This window comes from Uloborus diversus, chromosome 1, assembly GCF_026930045.1.
Source record: "Uloborus diversus isolate 005 chromosome 1, Udiv.v.3.1, whole genome shotgun sequence".
NCBI classification, from domain to species: domain Eukaryota; kingdom Metazoa; phylum Arthropoda; class Arachnida; order Araneae; family Uloboridae; genus Uloborus; species Uloborus diversus.
This window is the reverse complement of record NC_072731.1, coordinates 77,001,260-77,021,431: the sequence shown is the minus strand read 5'-3', so window position 1 is coordinate 77,021,431 and position 20,172 is coordinate 77,001,260. Positions and strand designations below refer to the sequence as shown.

At 33.8% G+C, this 20,172-nt stretch overlaps 1 protein-coding gene across 1 annotated transcript in view; it reads right to left on the bottom strand.

The window, feature by feature from the left end:
- Positions 1 to 3,731: 3,731 nt before the first annotated feature.
- The window catches only part of LOC129230484 (dipeptidyl peptidase 2-like), a 76,741-nt gene continuing 60,300 nt past the window's right edge, over positions 3,732 to 20,172 (bottom strand). Inside the window, 6 exon segments of the mRNA XM_054864888.1 lie at positions 3,732 to 4,080; positions 5,008 to 5,079; positions 12,391 to 12,454; positions 13,937 to 14,093; positions 14,797 to 14,976; positions 15,538 to 15,704. Coding sequence (XP_054720863.1) covers positions 3,936 to 4,080; positions 5,008 to 5,079; positions 12,391 to 12,454; positions 13,937 to 14,093; positions 14,797 to 14,976; positions 15,538 to 15,704 — 785 coding nt within the window. The 3' untranslated portion in view covers positions 3,732 to 3,935.

Below are 20,172 nucleotides of genomic sequence, written 5' to 3'. Positions count from 1 at the left end.
AGTAAAGTTACTTGCATTGAAGTATTTCTGGTGCAAATGATTAAGAGATAGGACACACACACACATTTTCATTTTCAACTGCTTTTTTGAACTATGAGAGTCTAGCTTGTTGCTCTTTGTGTTATAGTTTTACATAAAACGGCTTCAAAAAGAAAGTTAGTTGAACTTGAGATCAATAAAAAGTATAAAAAATTAAAATTAATTGAAAAGGGAGAAAGCCAGAGAAAATTAGCTGACACATATGGAATTTCTAAAACTAGTGTCTAATAAGTGCGCCAACTTCAATAAGGAGTTATTTTGTTGAAAAGTAGATTATCATGGAGTATAAATGTATATGAGAAAAATTTGTAATTTTTGAGAAGCTATGAATTTTTAGGAACTATTAATTTCAAATGAGTAACTTTTCATAAATAATAAGATTTTTTTTGGATCAGTTTACTGAAATTTTAAATTTGCATGACACATCATACGTCATTCTGGGAAAATAATCTCTAAAAATATTTGAATAACATTTTAAATAATAGTTTCAAAGTAATGCTAAACAATGAAAGTGAGTTGAACAGAAAGCGTAAGTGTCAATCAATCAAAAAATGAACACATGGAGCAAGAAATCACGAAAAAAAAATCATTACCCCCTTTATAAGTTGACCACCTGTCTAAGTTGACCACCAAAGTACTGCACCGCAAGTGGTCAACTTACACAGGTTTCACTGTAGTAGAATCTATTTGATAGAACCAGGCCATCATTCCAAATTTTCTATGGAGGTCAAAGGGTATGATAGTGAAGAACAACAAAAACCACGCTCACATGTATGGAAAACATTCATTTCTCAAAGTTAGGAGAGGTGTTGTCAATTACCCCAAATCAGTGGTTGGAAGTAGCGCGCTACAAGTAGCGACGCTACTGTAGTAGCTACATTTTTTAGTAGTTTGTAGTGTAGCGCACTACTTTTGAAAAAAAGTAGAGTAGCGAGTAGTTAGCTACAAAAAAAAGTAGTTTGTAGCGATTTTTGAAAACTACTTTTGAATAAAGTTTCAAAAAAAAAAAAAAACCGACGTTTCAAACAATCTGACTGCTGCAAGTCTTACGCGAGTAAAACTTGCATCAATCAGATTCGTAAGACTCTGAAAAATACGAGCAGCATGGCTTAGAATGAAAAGAATAATAACTACCAAATAGCATCACGTTTGTGTTTTCTGTCAGCAGAGAATGTCCCGTGGATAAACATTTTAGATGTCAATAAGATTATTGTGTCAATATCCTCCTAATATGGAAGCTACTGTAAATGTTATAGAAAAGGATGACATTGAACTGCCTTTTTGGCCGGCTAACAATTAATATTACAGTGTAATAAAAATGTATGATAACGGAAATGCTTCCGTTTCAAGCAAAATTTGCCCGTTTAGCTAAAATATATGAATGTCATCCGCATTTACTATCGATACTTACGTGAGGGATGAGTTCCAAGACGTAGGTTGACATTTCGCGTTAAGGAAAAGAGAATCTATACGATTTTTTTTTAATGAACTTACCAGTAATTTTAGACATTTGTAAACACCCCTAAAACTATTTTAGCCCATTGCTTAAATTCATTTTTCCAAATTTAAACGTAGAGAACTGACATTTTACTGTATTTAAAAAGAAACTGTTATTAGATAAAAATATGGTTAGGGTATACAAAATCAATGGGGGAGAATGGCATAAAATGAAACAGTATGGTACGTATAGTATGTGCAATAATAAAATGCAGCATTACAGTAGTACTATACAGTATATACAGTAATTATATTCGACGCACTTTTTACTTATTCAAGAATATCGAAAATCTTTTAATTTCTTTAGTTGTCAGGAACTTTCTATTATTCCTCTTAAAATTTTAGATTAACAGCCCGCTTATGTGAAATAATGTTTCATCAACTTCATAATTAGAATGAAAAATATGCTGAGAGGCGATTTGTAAATTAACAAAGCGATGTTTCGACTAGTACAATGTGGGGTACTTTTTCCTTCAGTGATGCTGAAAGGAAAGTCCATTCACGAAACTAATATTTAGTACCCAATAAAAGAAGGTGATAAGGTGATACTTACGCCGTGCGATTCCCTTCCCAAAATTTTCGTGTTACGAGGTGAGGAATTGGCGTTAGCTCCAAAATTCGTTACTCGAGTAAAGCTCGCTATTTAGCCATTTCTCGTGTCGTCACTTGACAGCATATTAGAGAAACATAGCATACAATTTGAAGTTAAAATATTGGAAATTTTCTGAAATATGAAAAGTTAAAACCAATTTATTTTTCACTTCGCATGCGCGAAAGATAGCAATTTATAACTTTCATAATTGGAAGCCCAAATACATTCTACAACTTGTAAAAAAAATCCTACCGTGGTACCTTTAAAATGTAAAAAGTTATCAGCGATCTAATGAGCCGAATTTTAATATTTCTTAGCTAGACGACGAATCGTGAGGGAACGTTCGCAAATAATCCATTCTGATCATAAATAACTCTGCAACGATAACAGGAAAGTGTTACCAGTTTGCAAACGACCCCTTACCTTTCACCGCCTACCCAAGAATTATAGAAATTCGGCTCATTAGATTGCTGATAACTTTTTGAATTTTAAAGATATTGAGGTGGATTTTTTTTATGAGTTGTAGGATACATCTAAGCTTTGAGTTATGAAAGTTATAAATTTCTATCTTTCGCGTATGCGCAGTGAATTAAACGTTCACTGCGCATGCTCGAACGTGATTAATTGCTTTAAATGTTCATATTTCATTAAATTTTCAATATTTCAACCTCAAATTTTATTCTTATATTTCTCTAATATGCTGTCAAATATTCTGAAAATTAAGTAACGTTTGACTAAAAACTCTGCGTTATGAGAGCCAAAAACCTTCAAGAACAATTTTGCATTTTTGAAAAAAATGCTTGTATCTCCGTGGGAGATACTTTCAAGAAAATGTAAAAATAAATTTTTGATAGTTTTAAAACTTATTTCTGAAATTTATAGCTTATTCCCACTTATTTACAATGAAAAAATAATTAAAAACTTTTTTTTGTTCCCTCAACTTGTTGCTGGTCACCTAAATGAATAGTAGACTTAGCTTTTATTGGAAAACGACAGCTGGAGTATACGTTTTTTGTGAAATAAATTACAGAGCAGTTGGTCTTTTATTTCTCCAGATATCCGTAAAAATGTGAATTTTTAAAAGTGTTCCCATACTTTTGGTCAAACTGTAGTGTATGTATATCTATATGAAATGGTAATCAAATTATGACTGCATCTATTTACATTTTCAAGTAGCCAAGTAGCACTTCTTGAATGAAATATTCACTGTCAGGAAAAGATTAAAAACTTGAATGTTGATTTCCTTCAACTTTTTAAATCCTTTCTTGCAGTGGATATTCGTAAAAATCGTAAAAAAATGTTTGGAATGGCTCAGTAAAGGAATGAAACAATAAATAATTCTTAGTCCAGGTTCAAGTGAACAAATTTATTAATCTAAACCATTTTTCTAATTTTTTTGTGCAATCTTCAAACGGTGTGTATGTGTATGCTCTTTATTTATTTGTTTAAAAGTAGCGAAGTAGCGACTACTTTTCAAAAGTAGCTTGTAGTTGCTACATTTTGAAAAACGTAGTTGTAGTTGTAGTTAACTACATTTGTAATAAAGTAGTTGTAGTTGTAGTTCGCTACAAAAAGAAAGTAGTTTTTCCAACCACTGCCCCAAATGATGGTCCTGGACAAACTGTTAATGGGAAATTGGAATGTCTTATCTTTGTAACAGCGAATGTGCAATTTTCAATAACTTTTCTCGTTTACTTATTGTTAAGTAATGCTATTATTCAGTTTACATTCATCAAATTTACATTTATCCTATTTCATCAGAGTTGCTGTCATCAGTTTTCAATGCGAGATTCTTTGAGGACATAAATTACGATTCAAACATGTGTAAATCATTTCGTTCTACATTTCCATGACGCTGTTTACGGTAGAATTCAGCCAGCCACTCAGAAATCTTTCTGGCGTGGAACTTTCTAGCTTCGATGACTGATGCTGGATCCTTTGCGTTACTACCCCTGCAGAAACAAAGCAAATAAATAACAAGTTGTGTAATTGTAAATGAAAGTATGAATTTACTTGTCACAGTTTAGAATAGTTAGATTTTTTCTTAATTGTAGCTAACTATAAGAAATAATGAAATTGTTGGAATCAACTGCGCCTAAACTATCGAAAATTCGTGGGCATTCAATAAATTTTGCATTTATTTATTTATTTATTTTATTATTATTATTTTTTTTTTTTTTTGCCTGATCTGCAATAAATTCAAAAGAGAGACTGACAGAAACAATTCGAAAATAATATTTTGGAAGCAGATGCACGACGGTCTTCCCTAAGGGTGGCACTGCCTGAAAATTCAGCAACAGGATTTCTGTAGGATTCTTCCAATGAATAAAACTACAAAATTGTGACCCCCCCCCCCCCGAAAGCAAACTTTAAAAACAATAACTTCAAGTATAGTTCATTGTATAGCAACTAACTACACTCTACTATTCAATTTTTAAAAAAATTTCAAATTTGTTTTTTTTCCTTTTTTTTTTTAATAGTGTTATTCTCCTCCCCCCCCCCAAAAAAAATAAATGAATGACTAAATAAAATAATGCTAAAAAACCTACAGGAAAACTTGACGAAATATTTGTCAGGTTTAAAAAATTCATTGTACGTTTTCCATTTTGAAAAATAAACACATTTATCGCAGCTAGACTGTTACTGCAATGATTTCCCTTGTTTGTTTTTATTTATTTTATTTTGATTCATTTTTAGCATTTTTTAAATTAATAGTTACTCAATAAATAAAAATATTTTTAATTTTCTTCATAGAAGATAAATTATAACAAGTGAAACTCCCTCCTCCCTCTACTCGCAATTTCTGCATTACTTTTGGGAAAACTCTTTCTGTTGTTCGTCTAAAAGTGAAATACACTCAAAAGAATAAATATGCTTACCTGAGGTCGAGGTGATGAGCACCACCGTCGATCAAAACTGCAGATAACGAGGCCGACACATTTTTCAAAACTTACATTTCAAAAATATTAGTTATTTTAGCTTAAAAACACTGAGTAAATACAAATCAATCAAATGAGAATGCAAACATTTTTATTAGGAACTACTAAAGGACCTGACAGACGTTGTTCTGTTCAAACTTTGTAAATTGAAAAGTTGAAAAATTTCAATAAACTACCAAGTGTTTGAACCGTTTTGTTGAAAAAAATAAGTAAAAAGAAAATGTTTTAAGCTACTTGGTGTCAGAATGCGTATACTTATTACAACTTGATTTATCTAATGCCCATTGAGCAGTTGTTTTATTTACTATTTTTTCTCCCGTACTTGATGGTTTGTTCCTTCACCCATACTCAAAGGATAAAAAGCGTCCTCATATATTAAGTGTAAAAAACTAACTACCCGTCTAGAACAAACGGGAAATCCCGCTGCAACATCTCCCACATGAGAAAGAATAAAACAATAGAAAGGATATCGTTTAAAAAAATGGTAAAGGTAAAAACAGTTCTCTGAAGAAACAAAAATCATCATCCCCTCCCCCCTCCCGATGTAAAATAAACACATTCTTCAACTAAAATGACTAAAAGCTCTTTTAAAACGAAAAACAGTTCTTTGCAATTTGAAATATTTCGCCAAATAAACAAAAAATACAATAAATTACATTAACAGTAGCTTTAAAATGTAAACAAATGATCACGCAACTCTATTGTTAATAGCCAAAGTCGCCAAGCCACCACGTTACTGTAATCCAGCCGATCAGTGAGCGAAGCCAACTTCAACCGATTAGCAGTTCGATCTTTTAAACGAAAACTTTTAAAACTTCATATATTGCCTAGTTTGTTCTTTTCACAAAAGATAAAGATCTTCCACTGCACTGATCTTTTGTGTACAGAACTACCCTGTTGTAATTTATCTGGACGAATATAAAATTTGTTTCGTCTTCATATTCCATCATCTTTTCCTTTAATAATGTATTGATCATTGGCGGATTTAGGACTGAGTTGCTGGGGGGACAGGATTTTTTTTTCCAGCAACATTTTTATTGCCCCCCCCCCCCACTCCCATGTTTTTGTCTGTTTCCTGTGATGCATAAGTCCATGCTTGTGTCGATTTTAGTAATGTGTGCTTTCATGCTGTCCTTTTTGAATTGACCTTAAGAGAGGGAGCTGGTATCAAGAGAGTGATGCAAGGCTCCCTTTTAAGTGGGAAATAGAATATCTCCAATTTCAGGGGACCGGGGGTTTCTCCCTCGGAGGAAATTTTGTAAAATGGATATAAAATTCTACATTTTGAAGCCTTATAAAATTCTACATATATAGGTAGAATTGGCGGTAGAGGTGGCTTGGCGGATATAAAATTCTACATTTTAAAGCCTTATAAAGGTTAATTGGATAGACAAAGAAATTGATAGCTAGATTATATAGTTGTACAGTATTGTTCAAACTTTGTAAGAAACAGCAATTTTAAGTTTGAAGGGAAACATGAACTATAGATTTCTCATTACAACAACCTTTTTTTAATTATAAGTAATGCAGAAAACGAAAAGGAATAGAGGTAGTGTATCATTTTTTCCCTGGGTAAACGGATTAACAATATGCAGTAGAAGTAATTAGAGTCCACTTTGCTTAGGATTTTCAAAGACTTATCTAATTATTTTCAAGGACTCTAGAATAAATAAAATTATTTAAAGCACTTCATTTGTACTTTCCAGTCTCTGATATTTTAGTACTTGATTGTAAATTTTTACAGTCCTGTTCTAACTTTGTAAGAAATAGCTATTTTAAATTTAAAAGAAAAAAGAAACCATAAATTTATCATGACAACTTTTCTTCAGTTGCAAGTGGGGCAGAAAACGAAAAGAAATAAAAGTAGTGTGGATTTTGTTCCGTGCTAAACAGATAGACAATATGCAGAAGAAGTAAGATAAAAGCAATCAATACAAAAGAATTTCCAAAATACTGCATTCGGGATTGAATAAATAGCAATATATGAAACATGCGAGTCACAAAAATCTATTTCAAATAATATGTTACATTCGTGAGAACCATGATTTTTACATTTTTAATACAGGATGTGTCAAGGAGCTGAATTTGACATACTTTGGCATTCCTCCCTCTCTACCATTTGTTAGAAATTTTAAAATTTAAGGTTTGTAGCCACACGTTTCTAAATGTTCAAGGTTTTCAAGCTCTTAAAAATGAAATTGGTTTTTCAAGCAATTTCCATTTTTTAAGGAACGAATCATGAATTTTTTTTTTTTTTTTTTTTGGGAGCTAGGGATCTACTTCAAAGCAGGGGCCCTAAGCAACAGCTTGTTCATCTTACAGGCCAATTCGGCCCTGTTTGTAATTCAGATTTTTGCTTGATTTTTTGTAATTTTTGCAAAAATTCGTCAGTTTTTACGGTTAAAGGATTTTTACGATTTTACCAATCTTTGTTAGGTTTTTATAGACTTTAATAAAATTTCAGCAATTTTTTTCAAAACTTTTGATGACTCAATTATTTAGATTTCAATAATGACAAGGACTGACTCACTTAGACTTAGATGATTATGACTGACCTTACTTTTAAAACAGTATTTATAAAGTAAGTAAAAATTGTACTCTCCCTCTAAGTAAAAAGATTCATTTAATCAGAACACTCAGATAATTAAAATTTATTCAATTTGAGATAGTATTTATTTTCTTTCTCTCCCTCTCTTAAAAAAAGAATATTAAAAAGAGAGAGAGAGAGAGAGAGAGAAGGGGGAAAAAACTGTTTTTTAGAATTTCTCAGAAGGCCAATTAATCTACTAAGAACATAAATATTATTCACAAATAAATGCTTTAAATGTGGACACAAATCATAACGAGTAGATCGTTCTTTTAGCGCGAATGGGAGGGGGGGGGGGGGTTCCCCTTTGTTTTAGGTTCTAATTTGTTAAATTAATCGTCAATTATTATAAGTGTTGCAGTTTAATGTATAGGTTGTTTAGCCTATATTTTCATTCATATACTTGCCCAAATGGTTTTCAGTCCAAAATAGTGAATTTAGACACATTTTCAGCTCCCCAGTGACAGCTGTACTATTTGTATTTAATGTTCGTTTTTTTTTTCCTTTTCTTTTCTCCCATCAGAAAAGGACATTCGCTTTTATCTTCATTTTCATCGAACTATTCAAAAAAGAAAAAGTCATGTTTTTTTTTGTTTTAAGATTTTGGAAGATGTGTTGTGTTACTATATAAAGTCCTCCCAAAACTGGGGGGCCTTGCCCCCTGTGCCCCCCTATAAATCCACTCATGCCTTTCTGAACTATTCAAAGAAGAAAAAATAAATAATTTTTTTATTTTAATTTTTGGAAGATGTGTTGTTACTACATATCCTCCCAAAACTGGGGGGGGGGGGCATTGCCCCCTCTGCCCCCCCATAAATCCGCCCATCTTTGGATAATCTTTAAAGTATTCTTGACATTGGTGCCAAAACTCAGATGGATTTCATCCGAGAAACAAATGTTGCTAGGTACGATAATTTGTGATCATTTGGGCTAGGAAAACCTTAAGCACCGATCCGGTCACATGGTTCAACTACGACGACAGAACACACTTTTTGCGTGAACTTTTCACAGTACTTTACTTTAAAAATATATCACTAAAATCTAAAATCGTTGCTTTTAAGAAATGAAGGCTTCACTCTCTCTCTCTCTCTCGCTACGTTTTAACTATTCTCAATTCGGAACTTTAGCGCTCGAATACGCTACTTTGCGGTGATTTACAAAACTGCCGATGAAACTAAAACATTGCCACGTTGCGTTCCACGTGTGTCTGTTGACGTAAACACAGGCAGTTTGTTCTGAGTATTTATTAACGCAATCGATGAGTCTTAGTTTGCTTTCAGCTACAGAAATTAATTCGTCCCGTAGTAGTATTCTCGAGCTTCTCAAAATAATGTTAGTTTTCCTTATTTCCTTCTAAAATATGAGTTGATTGAAAATGGTGAAAGCGAAAACTGGATTAACAAACTTGGATAACGTTATACAAGGTAAAAAAATTTATTGTTTTGCATGAATTTGTAAGAATATGAGTTTTTTTTAATCTTAAATTAATTTAACTAACCATCTTTTACAGCAGCATTTATTTGGAATGGACGGTATGCAAAATATTTTCTTGAATATATTATCGTAGAACAAAATGAAAAGTGTTTCACCGAGAAAGAATTTACTTTATTCCTTTTATTCTCAGCTGAAAGGTTACGCTAAATTTGTTTAGGGTTATAGTTTTAGTATTGTGCGAGCAAAGTAGCCTTGGCGAGATTTCGCGTTTTTAGTTAAACCATTTTTAATTTTTATCATGAGTGGAATAAAATGGTAATAAGATTACAGAATTCGATAGTAAAAAGAAATAATGGTCAATCAACTGAAAAGAAAACTACCACCATATATCCGTAAGAATTCTGTAGATGATTTGCATAACTTGACATAATTAAATCGTAACTCAGAAATTAGAAAAATCGAAACAGAAAAATTTTAAATTAACCGATTCGGGAATTCGAGAGAAATAACTCAGCAACAAATGCAAAACAATAAACGCTAGCCAAGCAAGGCAAAAAAGTATCATCTTCTTTCGATAATAATTTGTAATGTCATATTGAATTTTCTAGCATTAATTGTTGTTCTTGTCAGGCCACAATTATTATTTAGTTTTATCAAGAATTGATAAATATCGAATTCAACATCGCGGAAATAGCTGCTTAGAACTACGAACTACGTAGTTTGCATTAATCTTTGACGTTTAGTAATGCTTCTTGAATTCTCATTTCTTTCTTCGTGGGCCAGAATATCCACAAGACTTTGAAAGTTAATTTAAAAAGAAAAAAGCGAAAAATATAATACATACGAACAAAAATCACAACACTTTTAGCATTTCCTTCGTTACCACATGCGTTTGTTTTAGTTTTTAAGTCGGCCATTAGACAGTGACTACAGTGCCCCCTATAGTTCGTTGGAGTTGCGAATTGACATATCACAGTAGGAAATTTCATTACAAAAAGCAGAGCTGGCTTTCTTATTGTCCTTTGGCAACGGGTTAAATATTTATTTCAGTTCTCGCTCAACAATGGATTAAAATAAATATAAATCATTTGGGAGAAATAACCATCCAATGTTTAAATTAATTTATTAATTAACAAAAACGTTTCCGATTCTATCCATCGCACTTCGAAACCATGCTTGCCACAACTTAATTACATACAAAAAATTTGATCAAAATCGGTCCAGCCGTTTTAAAAACCTTATGGTGACAAACGTCCGCACAGAAGATTTTTATATATTAAGATGTAAGTGACAAATCAAAACAGCTTTACTTTTAGTTTTTTCTCTGATTGGTCCTCTTAAGCATCCTCCTTTTCTTGATTAGCATTTTTGTTGCTAAAATCTCATAATGCTCAAAATTACTGGAACTTAAATTGCATTTTATCTTTGTCATTTTGCTTCTCTTTTATAAACTAAATTCTGAGAAACTAAATTCTCATCGCTAATGAATGCCGAAATCTTCTCTCTTCTTCTCTCTTTGGAATACTCCCGAAAAGTTCACTAAAAAAGTTGCATTAAAATTTTAATATTCACGAGAGAGTATTTCATTTTTATCAGCAAAATGATTGCTGAATTACATGTTTCTAATTCGTAACAAAAACTTGTTATGAACAATAAAACATATGTTTTAAGTTTTACACATTTTCACTAAAATTATCATTAAATTTTGTTTTTGACCTAATTGAATATTATTCACTCCTTACCATCTTCTTCTCATTACTGCTTAGTTTTTTTCATTAAATTCTAAATTCCTGAAGTACCCAATGAAATGTTTTTCAGTGTCACTGCCAGGGGTGGATACCAACCTCCCTAAACCAATGACAATGCAAATTATTCGCATATCGTATTGTATTTGATCATATTTAAATAATTGCATACAAGTTGATGGATCCCTTGTATACATGCAAATTTATGTTTACACACTGTGTTCAAATACTTTATGAATAAAATATAAATGTTTGCGTAATCTTTTTAATGTATTAATTTGTTTAAATAAAAAGATTAATTAAAATTAGAATTATTATTAAATTAAATTAGAAATAATATTTCCTTTCATTGTTTCTGTAGTTAACATAGTTTGTTGGAAATAAGGTAACATTAGTGTTCACGCAGAGGTGCCCATTCCCCCAAGTTCAATGATGCAATTCCCCCCCCCCTCAAAAGCTTTCTCAACTCTCTTTCACTTTTCTATTTTTTATCTCTCTTTTTTATTTTATTTGTTTTAAGTAATATTTATTTATTTATTTATTTGGTTATTTTTCAATTATTATTATTATTTTAATAGAAAAGTTCTGACTTTGAATGACATATACACACACACACACATTCACCTAAACTAAATAAACAAATGAACTATAAGAAAACAGAATAAAATAAAACAAAATGAGATAAATAATTTAAATTAAAAATAAATTGAAAATAAATCAATAAATAAATTTTAAAAAACAAATTTAAATAAATTAATTTAAAAATTTTTAAAAATCCCCCCCCCCATTTTGATGGCGCAACTTGCGCCATAATTACCCCCTGTGGGCACCCATGCGTTCATGTGCCTCCTGTCCTCTATGTAAATGGTTTTTAGAAACTAAATTTAGTTTGGCATCTACGTTAAAATGCAAAAACTGTTTCTTTGCTTCTAAACCGAAGAAGAAAGACATTTCAATTTTGCATTCAACTGAGCAATCTCAATTCAAGTTATAAAACTTCGATGAAGTGGTGGTTCCTTCTTTTGAACTTTTTCAGCAGCACTCACCGGTATGCCGGGATGGCATGTTTTTCGCTTCTTTGAATTGAAATAGTAAATTTATGATCTTAGTTTAAATAAATTTTTATCAATGTTGTATTGACAAGTATTTGTGATTATTCAAGTAATAAGAGTCCATGTTTGCCGGCTCTGACACGAAAATTTAACGCATTTTGTTTCGATGAGTATATGCCCTACTAAATGCCTTATTCCTAGCCGATTTGGCTCTTTTTATTCACACCCAAACAATTCCAGAAAGGTTTCGTACCCAAAACTCTATATTTGTTCATCATGACCCTCCTCCCTCCCTTAAAATTATTGTCCTCTGGGTACTATGCCAGTGATATAAGCATTTAATTTCGATTTCGACATGATTGAATATTATTCTCTACCGCCCTCTCCCAACCCCACCGCCGTTTGACTTTTGACAGGATTTTTTGAAATCTTAGCAGCCCACTAACCGATAGTACTAATGCTCTCGAGAGAACCAGGGCAATAAAAAGTAAAAAAGTTACTCACTCCTCCTGGAGCCCAAGGATCAAGATTCCCATTGCTGAAGACAATGTTTGAAGCAGTATTTATATCTACAAATGGAAAACATACAACTGTTAACAAACGTTGTAAAATTATAAACAAGTAATTTACCATAAATTCCAGATCCTATTAGTGGTTGAATGAGGAAAATAAAATGAATCTGCTTTCCTTTAAATGAAATTAGTAAAAAGTTGATATAATAACAATGAAGGTACTATATGTCCAGTGTTCACCTTTCATGCATTCCGAGTATATTTTCGCTGTTCACACAAAAATTCCACCAAAAGCCATCGTGCAGTCTAAAATTTGTAAAGTATAAAATTGGGCATCCAATTGTGTTAAACTATTTTTTTAACAGATATTAACTATTTTTAAAGATTTTAAGTAGCTTTAAACATTTCTCAACAACTGTTCGACAAAAAAAAGCGCAATCTCTTTTGCTAAGTGCAGTCTCTCTATTGAAGAGAAAAATTATGTTTCAAAGGAAATATAGTTGTTGTTCTACAAATCTATTTGTTTTATCTATCGGCAGGATATTTTATGTAGCCAATAGTTACTGCTACGCATTCATGTTTGCCGCCCGCCTTGTCTAGTGGTCATGGGAGTCAGATTGCGATGGGGTGGTCCCGGGTTCGAATCCCGGCTCGGCCATGGATGTACTTTCCTTGTCCTTCCTTTGTACGAATGTGTTGTTGTGTTGTGAATGGTTGCCTACCCTATAAACGGGTAATGTGTGTACTGTGGGAGTCGGATTTCACTCCTAATTACGGTACAGAGTTGGAAAGGTAAAGCATCGCACCCCAAATTGCCAGCCTAGCTGGCACAAGACAACAACAACGCATTCATATTAAATTAATTTTGAGTAAAGAGTTATGCAAAGATTTTAGAATCCATTGAAAGTCAATTGTTACGTTACATTTTGATCTATGTTTTACCAATACGTTGCATTCTTACTAGGGGGTTATATTTTGTATCAGCCATTCTTGAATGAGCAAGTAGAGTTCCAAAATATTTTGGAAAATAAGTTACGGTTGTTGTTGTTGCACAATGCTAGCCGATTAAAGGCAGAAAGGCACGGCTGCCGTTCATAGAGCACCCCTAAGGTGGAAGTCTGATTGAGAACAGACAGCAACACTAGATGGAAACACCCTCTATCAATGTCTCAAAAATCTGGATCCAAACTAGAAGCTGAATAATTCCTATTTCAGCACCCACAGAGATATTGATTTGGAGTGGGAGCTCGAAGGACTTTGTGACCATGAAGCATTTAACGTGACCCAGTCATCATTAGCGATCATGGAGGATCTTCTACCGTCTGGCATCGAACCAGAACCCCCCCCCCCCCCCCGCCCCCCATTTCAAGTTCAAAGCCATACCGATCAGGGAATCACGTCCCCCGAAAATATAAATCTCTTTTTAGCCAGTGAGAAAATTCAATAATTAATTGAACGATCGATAGCTCACCGAAGAACTCCAAAACTTCAAACTATTGTTTATTTTATTTCCAATATTTTGTAAGTAATATGCATTACCTCTTCCCCATAAGAGGACCTCTAGCCAATCCCTTCTGGGCAGTACTTTCCATGTTTGGAGGCAATACTCATCACGCATTTGCGAAGTGAAAGGCAGTTCGGGGAACATATCCCGCTCTCCAGAAGTGCTTGCTTCCAGGTTGATTTCAGTGCAAGCCTGAAGTATATAAGACAATTATAGATATTAAAGCAATATTTGTTTCCGTATAAATTTCAAACATATAATGAATAATTCAATAAAGCAACCGTCATTAACCTTTATTCAAAAAACAAAAAAGAGAAAGAAATAGTATTCTCAGTAAATTACCGCCCATTAGCCTGTGCTAAAGCAGAAATACATGAAATACACCGCCAGCTCAGTCATTTCCAGCCGAGGACTACAGTTTCGTGAAGCACGAAACTGTAGTCCTCGGCTGGAAATGACTGAGCTGGCGGTGTATTTCATGTAAATAGTATTCTCGTTTGATGGAAATCGTGTACCACCGTTCTTTATTTTGAAATACATGATGATGATACCCAATGCAGGGGTTCCCAAACTCTTCTGATTCGAGGCATCTTTTGAAGAATTAGAGTTTTCTCACTGCACCTTAGTCCATCTTTATTACATACATTTTTTTTATACCATGGATACCCTTCGCCTTTTGCTGTAGCATCCCAGGGTGCGGTGACGCGCAACTGCGCGTCACCGCACCCTGGCATAGGGGAGCCCTGACATAATGAATGAAATAATGATTCTAAAAATTTTATTCTCTGCCTGCAATTTAAAGTACATTTTCACTGTGCTCTTTTGACTTCTTCTTATTAAGGTTTTTAATTATTTCATTAAGGGTAGGGTTTCCGTCAGATATCCATGTACGTACTTGGTAATCCCATGCCTTGCTGTCAGATCCAAGGCCACATCCAGTTGGGTCGGCACAGTACAGGTATTCGTTGTATATATCAAAGCAATTTAGTGTTTCGGAAGAATTGTAGTAGACGGCACTGGCTTTTCGAAGACCGGCAGCAGGGATCGCTTCAGATAGCAGCTTGCTGCACATAACCTACGTTGGAAGAAATCGAAATTCAACGATACTGTAGTTGTAGTTTTACCTGCGCTGCTTGGAGCAGTACAGTCTACTTCGAGCATAAAAGTTGTGTCAAGTAACGCATGTTTAACCATCAGGATTAAATAAAAGGAAAAAGAGAGTGAACAATTTCCCGTCAACATGCAGTAAAGAGCAATTTTATGACTCAAAATTTAAATTCAGACTTCTTTGAGTTTTTTTTTTTAATTCCAAAAGTTTAATTCCCATTATTTAAGACTGATAAGAAATAAAAATGCATTACATTATGCATTGTAAATAATCTTGATAATAACTGAACTGGTGGATATCGGTCATAAAATCTTTATTACCGCATCCTGATGACCATTTCTTTTTTTTACCTCGTATTACCTGATCTAGAAAATCACTAGTCATAATATGATGAGTACGAACCTCTTTTCTATTTCACTTCCAGTCCATTTGTAGAAACAAGAAACTCAACGCGTAGGGTACTATCGCAATCCATGATTGCGAAAAACATAATCTGAATTCAAGACGTCAATTTTTTTAATTACTTACGTTGACTGGCTTTGCAGGAAAATTTCCCATAAAAGATGCAGGATAAGGATAATCCATCATGGCTGCCATCACAAACGAATTACGTATCCAGCGTAACAAATGGGTGTAATCCTTAGACGAGGTCAATGGTGAACATAGTCGAAATGTTCTAGAAATTTGGGCAAGACCTAGTCAAAGAAAACAATATTCTCATATTTAGCAGCATTTTTGAACAAAGAAGTTAAGATTAATTTCAATATAGAGAACCTTATCGATGGTAGAAAGATATACGAATACGTTACGTTTAACAGAACTAAAGCTTGACCGCGGAGAGATGGTGAGTGAACTGGAAGAGAGAACTGACCACTCTTCATTTTTACTTCCTTTTACAAAAAAGGAAGTATTGTATTCGCGAAAAAATTTTCACTCAAAAATCGCCCTTAATTTCCATTTTGCTCACCCCCAAATGAATGTTGAGTTTTTTTTTTCGATTCGACCACATGCGGAAAAGTGCCTAAGAATGTATAGACACGCGAAATATCCATTTTGACCATCACCGAGGTAATTACAACGACTTTTCTCGTGACGTCTGTATGTATGTGCGTATGTGTGTATGTGCGTATGTGCGTATGTGCGTATGTGCGTATGTATCTCGCATAACTCAAAAATGGTATGTCCTAGAAAGTTGAAATTTGGTACATAGACTCGTAGTGGGGTCTAGTTGTGCACCTCCCCTTTTGGTTGCTTTCGGATGTTCCTAAGGGGGGTCTTTTGCACCTTTTTGGGGGGAAATCATTGTTAATTTCGATGTAAACTCAAGTGGCGTTATAATTTGTCGGACACTTGGCGATATATCGCCAGTCTTTTGGTCGCCAAGTTTTGTCGCCAACTTGGCGACAAATTTGGCGGAGTTTTTTTTTTTTTTTTTTTTTGGTTTCAATTTGGCCATTGTTGGTGATATTTAGAGAATAAATATTGAATCACATTAAAATAGCGAATAATGGGGAAATGACATTAAATTGGAGTAAAAGGAAGTCATGTGATGCACACATCAGCTCGTTTGATAGGTAGAATCAGCGAGAAAATGCAAGCAGTAAAGTCGCACGTTCTCTTTAATGCTACCTATGACAAAATGGGGTAGTCCGTTTCTACTTTGAATAGGGAAGTTGCAACCTATTAAATGTTCATATTTTGACTATTGAATATTGTTAATTGACCCTCAAAACTAAAAAAATCACTTTCGCTGAATTTTAAAACACCGTGATTGATTTTTAATGGATTTTTAAAAATCCCTGCTAAAAAGTGCGCTTTTCTGAAACGTCACGAGCTTACGTCACAGTTCACTAATGGGCAGTCTTCCGCCGAAGATCCCTTGTTTTCGCTACGGACATTTCGAGCGAGCTGATATTTTTATTTTTCAGAAATTCAATAATCCTTTTGAACACACTATGGGGGCCGGATTCGTTAAAGCACAATCTAATGATCGTCCTTAAGTAACATCAATGATGGTATTCGAATATTTCCGAGAGGATGAGAGGTTTAATGTTTCAGAAACGCGACGAGGTAAGTCTTACATTTCGTCTTCGAAGTCAACTGCACGTCCTTCGGCTTCTCCCGCGGCGAAAGAGCGCATGACGTCACTTTCTGTGCCATTTGACGTCACAATCGCTTGAACTTTAAAAATTAATTTAAAAAAAAAACTACTTATCGTATCGCAAAAATTTTTTCACCTATGATGTTCATACATGTTACTCTATCATATAAAAATAAAATTGAAAAATCGAAAATTTATCCCTATTCACCCACCATCTCTCCGCGGTTAAGCAAAATCGTGGCAGCATTTTGCAGTGAGGGGGCATGGTCGCTACGCAGATTTAAACTCACACACACACAGTGATGGATTGTCAACAGTATAAAGAACAAAAACAATGATACTTAACAAATTTCAAATATGATACAGAAAATATTAATACGGAATAAAAAAATTTAATATTCTTCAAGAAGTTTGTGGCAGTTTTTTTTTTTTTTTTTTTTTTTTTGCGGAATATTCAATGACTGTACAATCGTCGCAATCTAGAAACCGATCAATCTTTACGCCATGTAACTTTCGAAGAGCGATGCTTGTTGCGCAGAGACTGTCAGCACACGTATAGAACTTTGGTTTTCTGAACTTACCGGTTTAGTTTTCATGCAGTTGTTTTTTTTTTTTTTTTGGATTATAAATTTAAAAAACAGAAAATCGTAGTTATTGAACCTGCTTTCGTAGCGTCGCAGTCTGAAGCTGTAATTCGTAGAAACTACGATTTTTTTGTAGCAGTTGGCAGCTTTAGCTATACTATAGTCAAACGTGGATTGGATAATATAAAAGAAACCAAAAAAGCAGGGAGCATTATAACAACAGTAAAATGCCCCAAGGTGATGTTGCTTACATTCGGTGAAAATGAAAAGGCAATTCAAGAAAAATGGGATAAGTTTATTAATATTATTATGTGGATAAGATTATTAAATAAAAAACCATTGCGATACTTTTGAATTTTTTTTTTTAAATAAGTTTTAGAAATACCACCAATTAATCATTCTTCTATTGATTCTCCATTTAATTGAATATAATCAAATACCCATGGCTTTTATAACAATAATTTATGAAGGGTTTAAAAATATTTTAGTTTGGAACAAGAAGGAAAACGTTAGAGGTTCCAGCTTCAAATTAGTAGGCACTAAAATATGATTTAAGATCATCACAAAAAAAAAAAAAATCACGGATTTTTTTTTTTTTTTTTTGAATGCATGTCCTGAGATTTTCTATGATTTATATTATCAACTGGTGGCGTGATGGTTAGGCGCTGGCCTTCTACGCCTGTGGACCCAGGCTCTGACCTGGTGACCTGGGGTGGCCAGTCAGTGGATTTTCGTGATGCAGAAAATCATCAGCGTCCATGTCGTATGATTATGGCATGTGAAAGATCCCTTGGGTATTCCTTTGGCGAATAATTCCCTCGACTAAATTAAAATTCCTTGTGCAATTTCTCATCAAAAGAGGGCCCAAGAGCCTCCATCTGGTGGAAACTGGGCGTCCAAATTATCCGTGTCATTGACACCCGCTCCTTAATAGTGGCATATGAAAGACTGGGTGCTGTATCGGGGGATCGCACTAGGTCTGCTAAAAGGCTAAATAGCCTCAAAAACGCAGCCCCCATTAGAAGAAGAAAATATTACCAACTGTGTTACAGTCTTTTCGAAAATTAAATTAAAATTGTGTTTAATCTTGTAACACGTTTTAGAAAATACATTTCTAAAAACTCTTGAAAGTCATTCATGTTTTTAAAATATTTTTACAAAATTTAATTGTGTTTGTAATTTTTGTCTATTTAAATTTTGCAAACTTTTTAAACAACAATTGCCGCGATTTAGATAGTTTAAATATACCATCATAAATCCAGATGTTTTAACTTTTTAAAGATATACTTTGTTTTAATTGCTCCAATCTTATTTCTGCTTTTAGTTTAATTGCGCTTGAGCTCGTGCCATCACATAAAGGAAAAAATTTCAACCATTAGCCATGGCGACATTTGTCAACGCGCAATCATTATCTGTTCAACCCTTGATCTTCTTAAGTGAAGCACTCCTTTTTTTTATAAAGGGTGGTGATTGACAGAGGTTATTCCTATCAAATCTATCACTGACACCGCTTTCCATAAACTTTCTAATCGCAACACAACTCACACTAAATCCAAACTGTCTCACAATTTTGTCGTCTTTTCATTCTTTCCAAAGATCTCCACTCGTACTCAGCAAATTTAATTTCTAAGTATTTTTCAGACATCTTAACAAGCTATTTTTTTCTAAACTCAAAGATCCTGTTAAACCATTTGATGATTGGAGTGTTCATCATATTAACTGTGAATGTAGGCTATATTGGGCAGTAGACACCGACGAAAGCAGAGATTGTCCGCAAAACCAGTCTGCCTATTTTAACGTTTTTATTTGCGCCTGTTGATTTTAACAAAAGGAAAGGTTCTACGTGGGCTATTCAGGAAGTAAGGACCGTTGTGGAATATTAAAAAAAAAAAAAAAAATAAGCACAAAAAAAAACTGTTTCTTAATATAGATCTGATGATTTACTAAAACTCTACTTTTATACATAGTCACCATACAAATTGAGGCACTTATCATAGCGGTGAACAAGCTTTGAAATTTTTTCGTCGCAGAGTTCTGCCGCCGGTGATCTCAGCCTCAGTGACTCGTAACCGAAGCTCCTCGTTGTTGCCGTCAAAAGCGCTGTGTTGCTATCCAGTTTTTCATGTTTGCAAACAAGGGAAGACAACAAACAAGTAGTACAGTAAAAATAGGAGTCGGACCCAAACATCAAAAAAAAAAAAAAGCTGAACCTGGTGCAAATTGTTTATTACCCTCCCAATAAGATCAGGTAAAAAGTCCCACCCCATTGTGCGTCGGGTTTTGGAATGGGGGGCATCTAAAAATTGCTGTTTTGAGTATTTTTCCAGAATTTTTAGAGTAAATTTAAAGTGAGAATATTATGTTTTACTAAATTTAAAAGCATGAAATTAAAGGTGTTTGACCCCCAAGAGGGATGACGTAACCCACCAATGCTACAGAGCCCTCCTATCCCCGTAAAACGAAGCAGTGCCCCCGAAC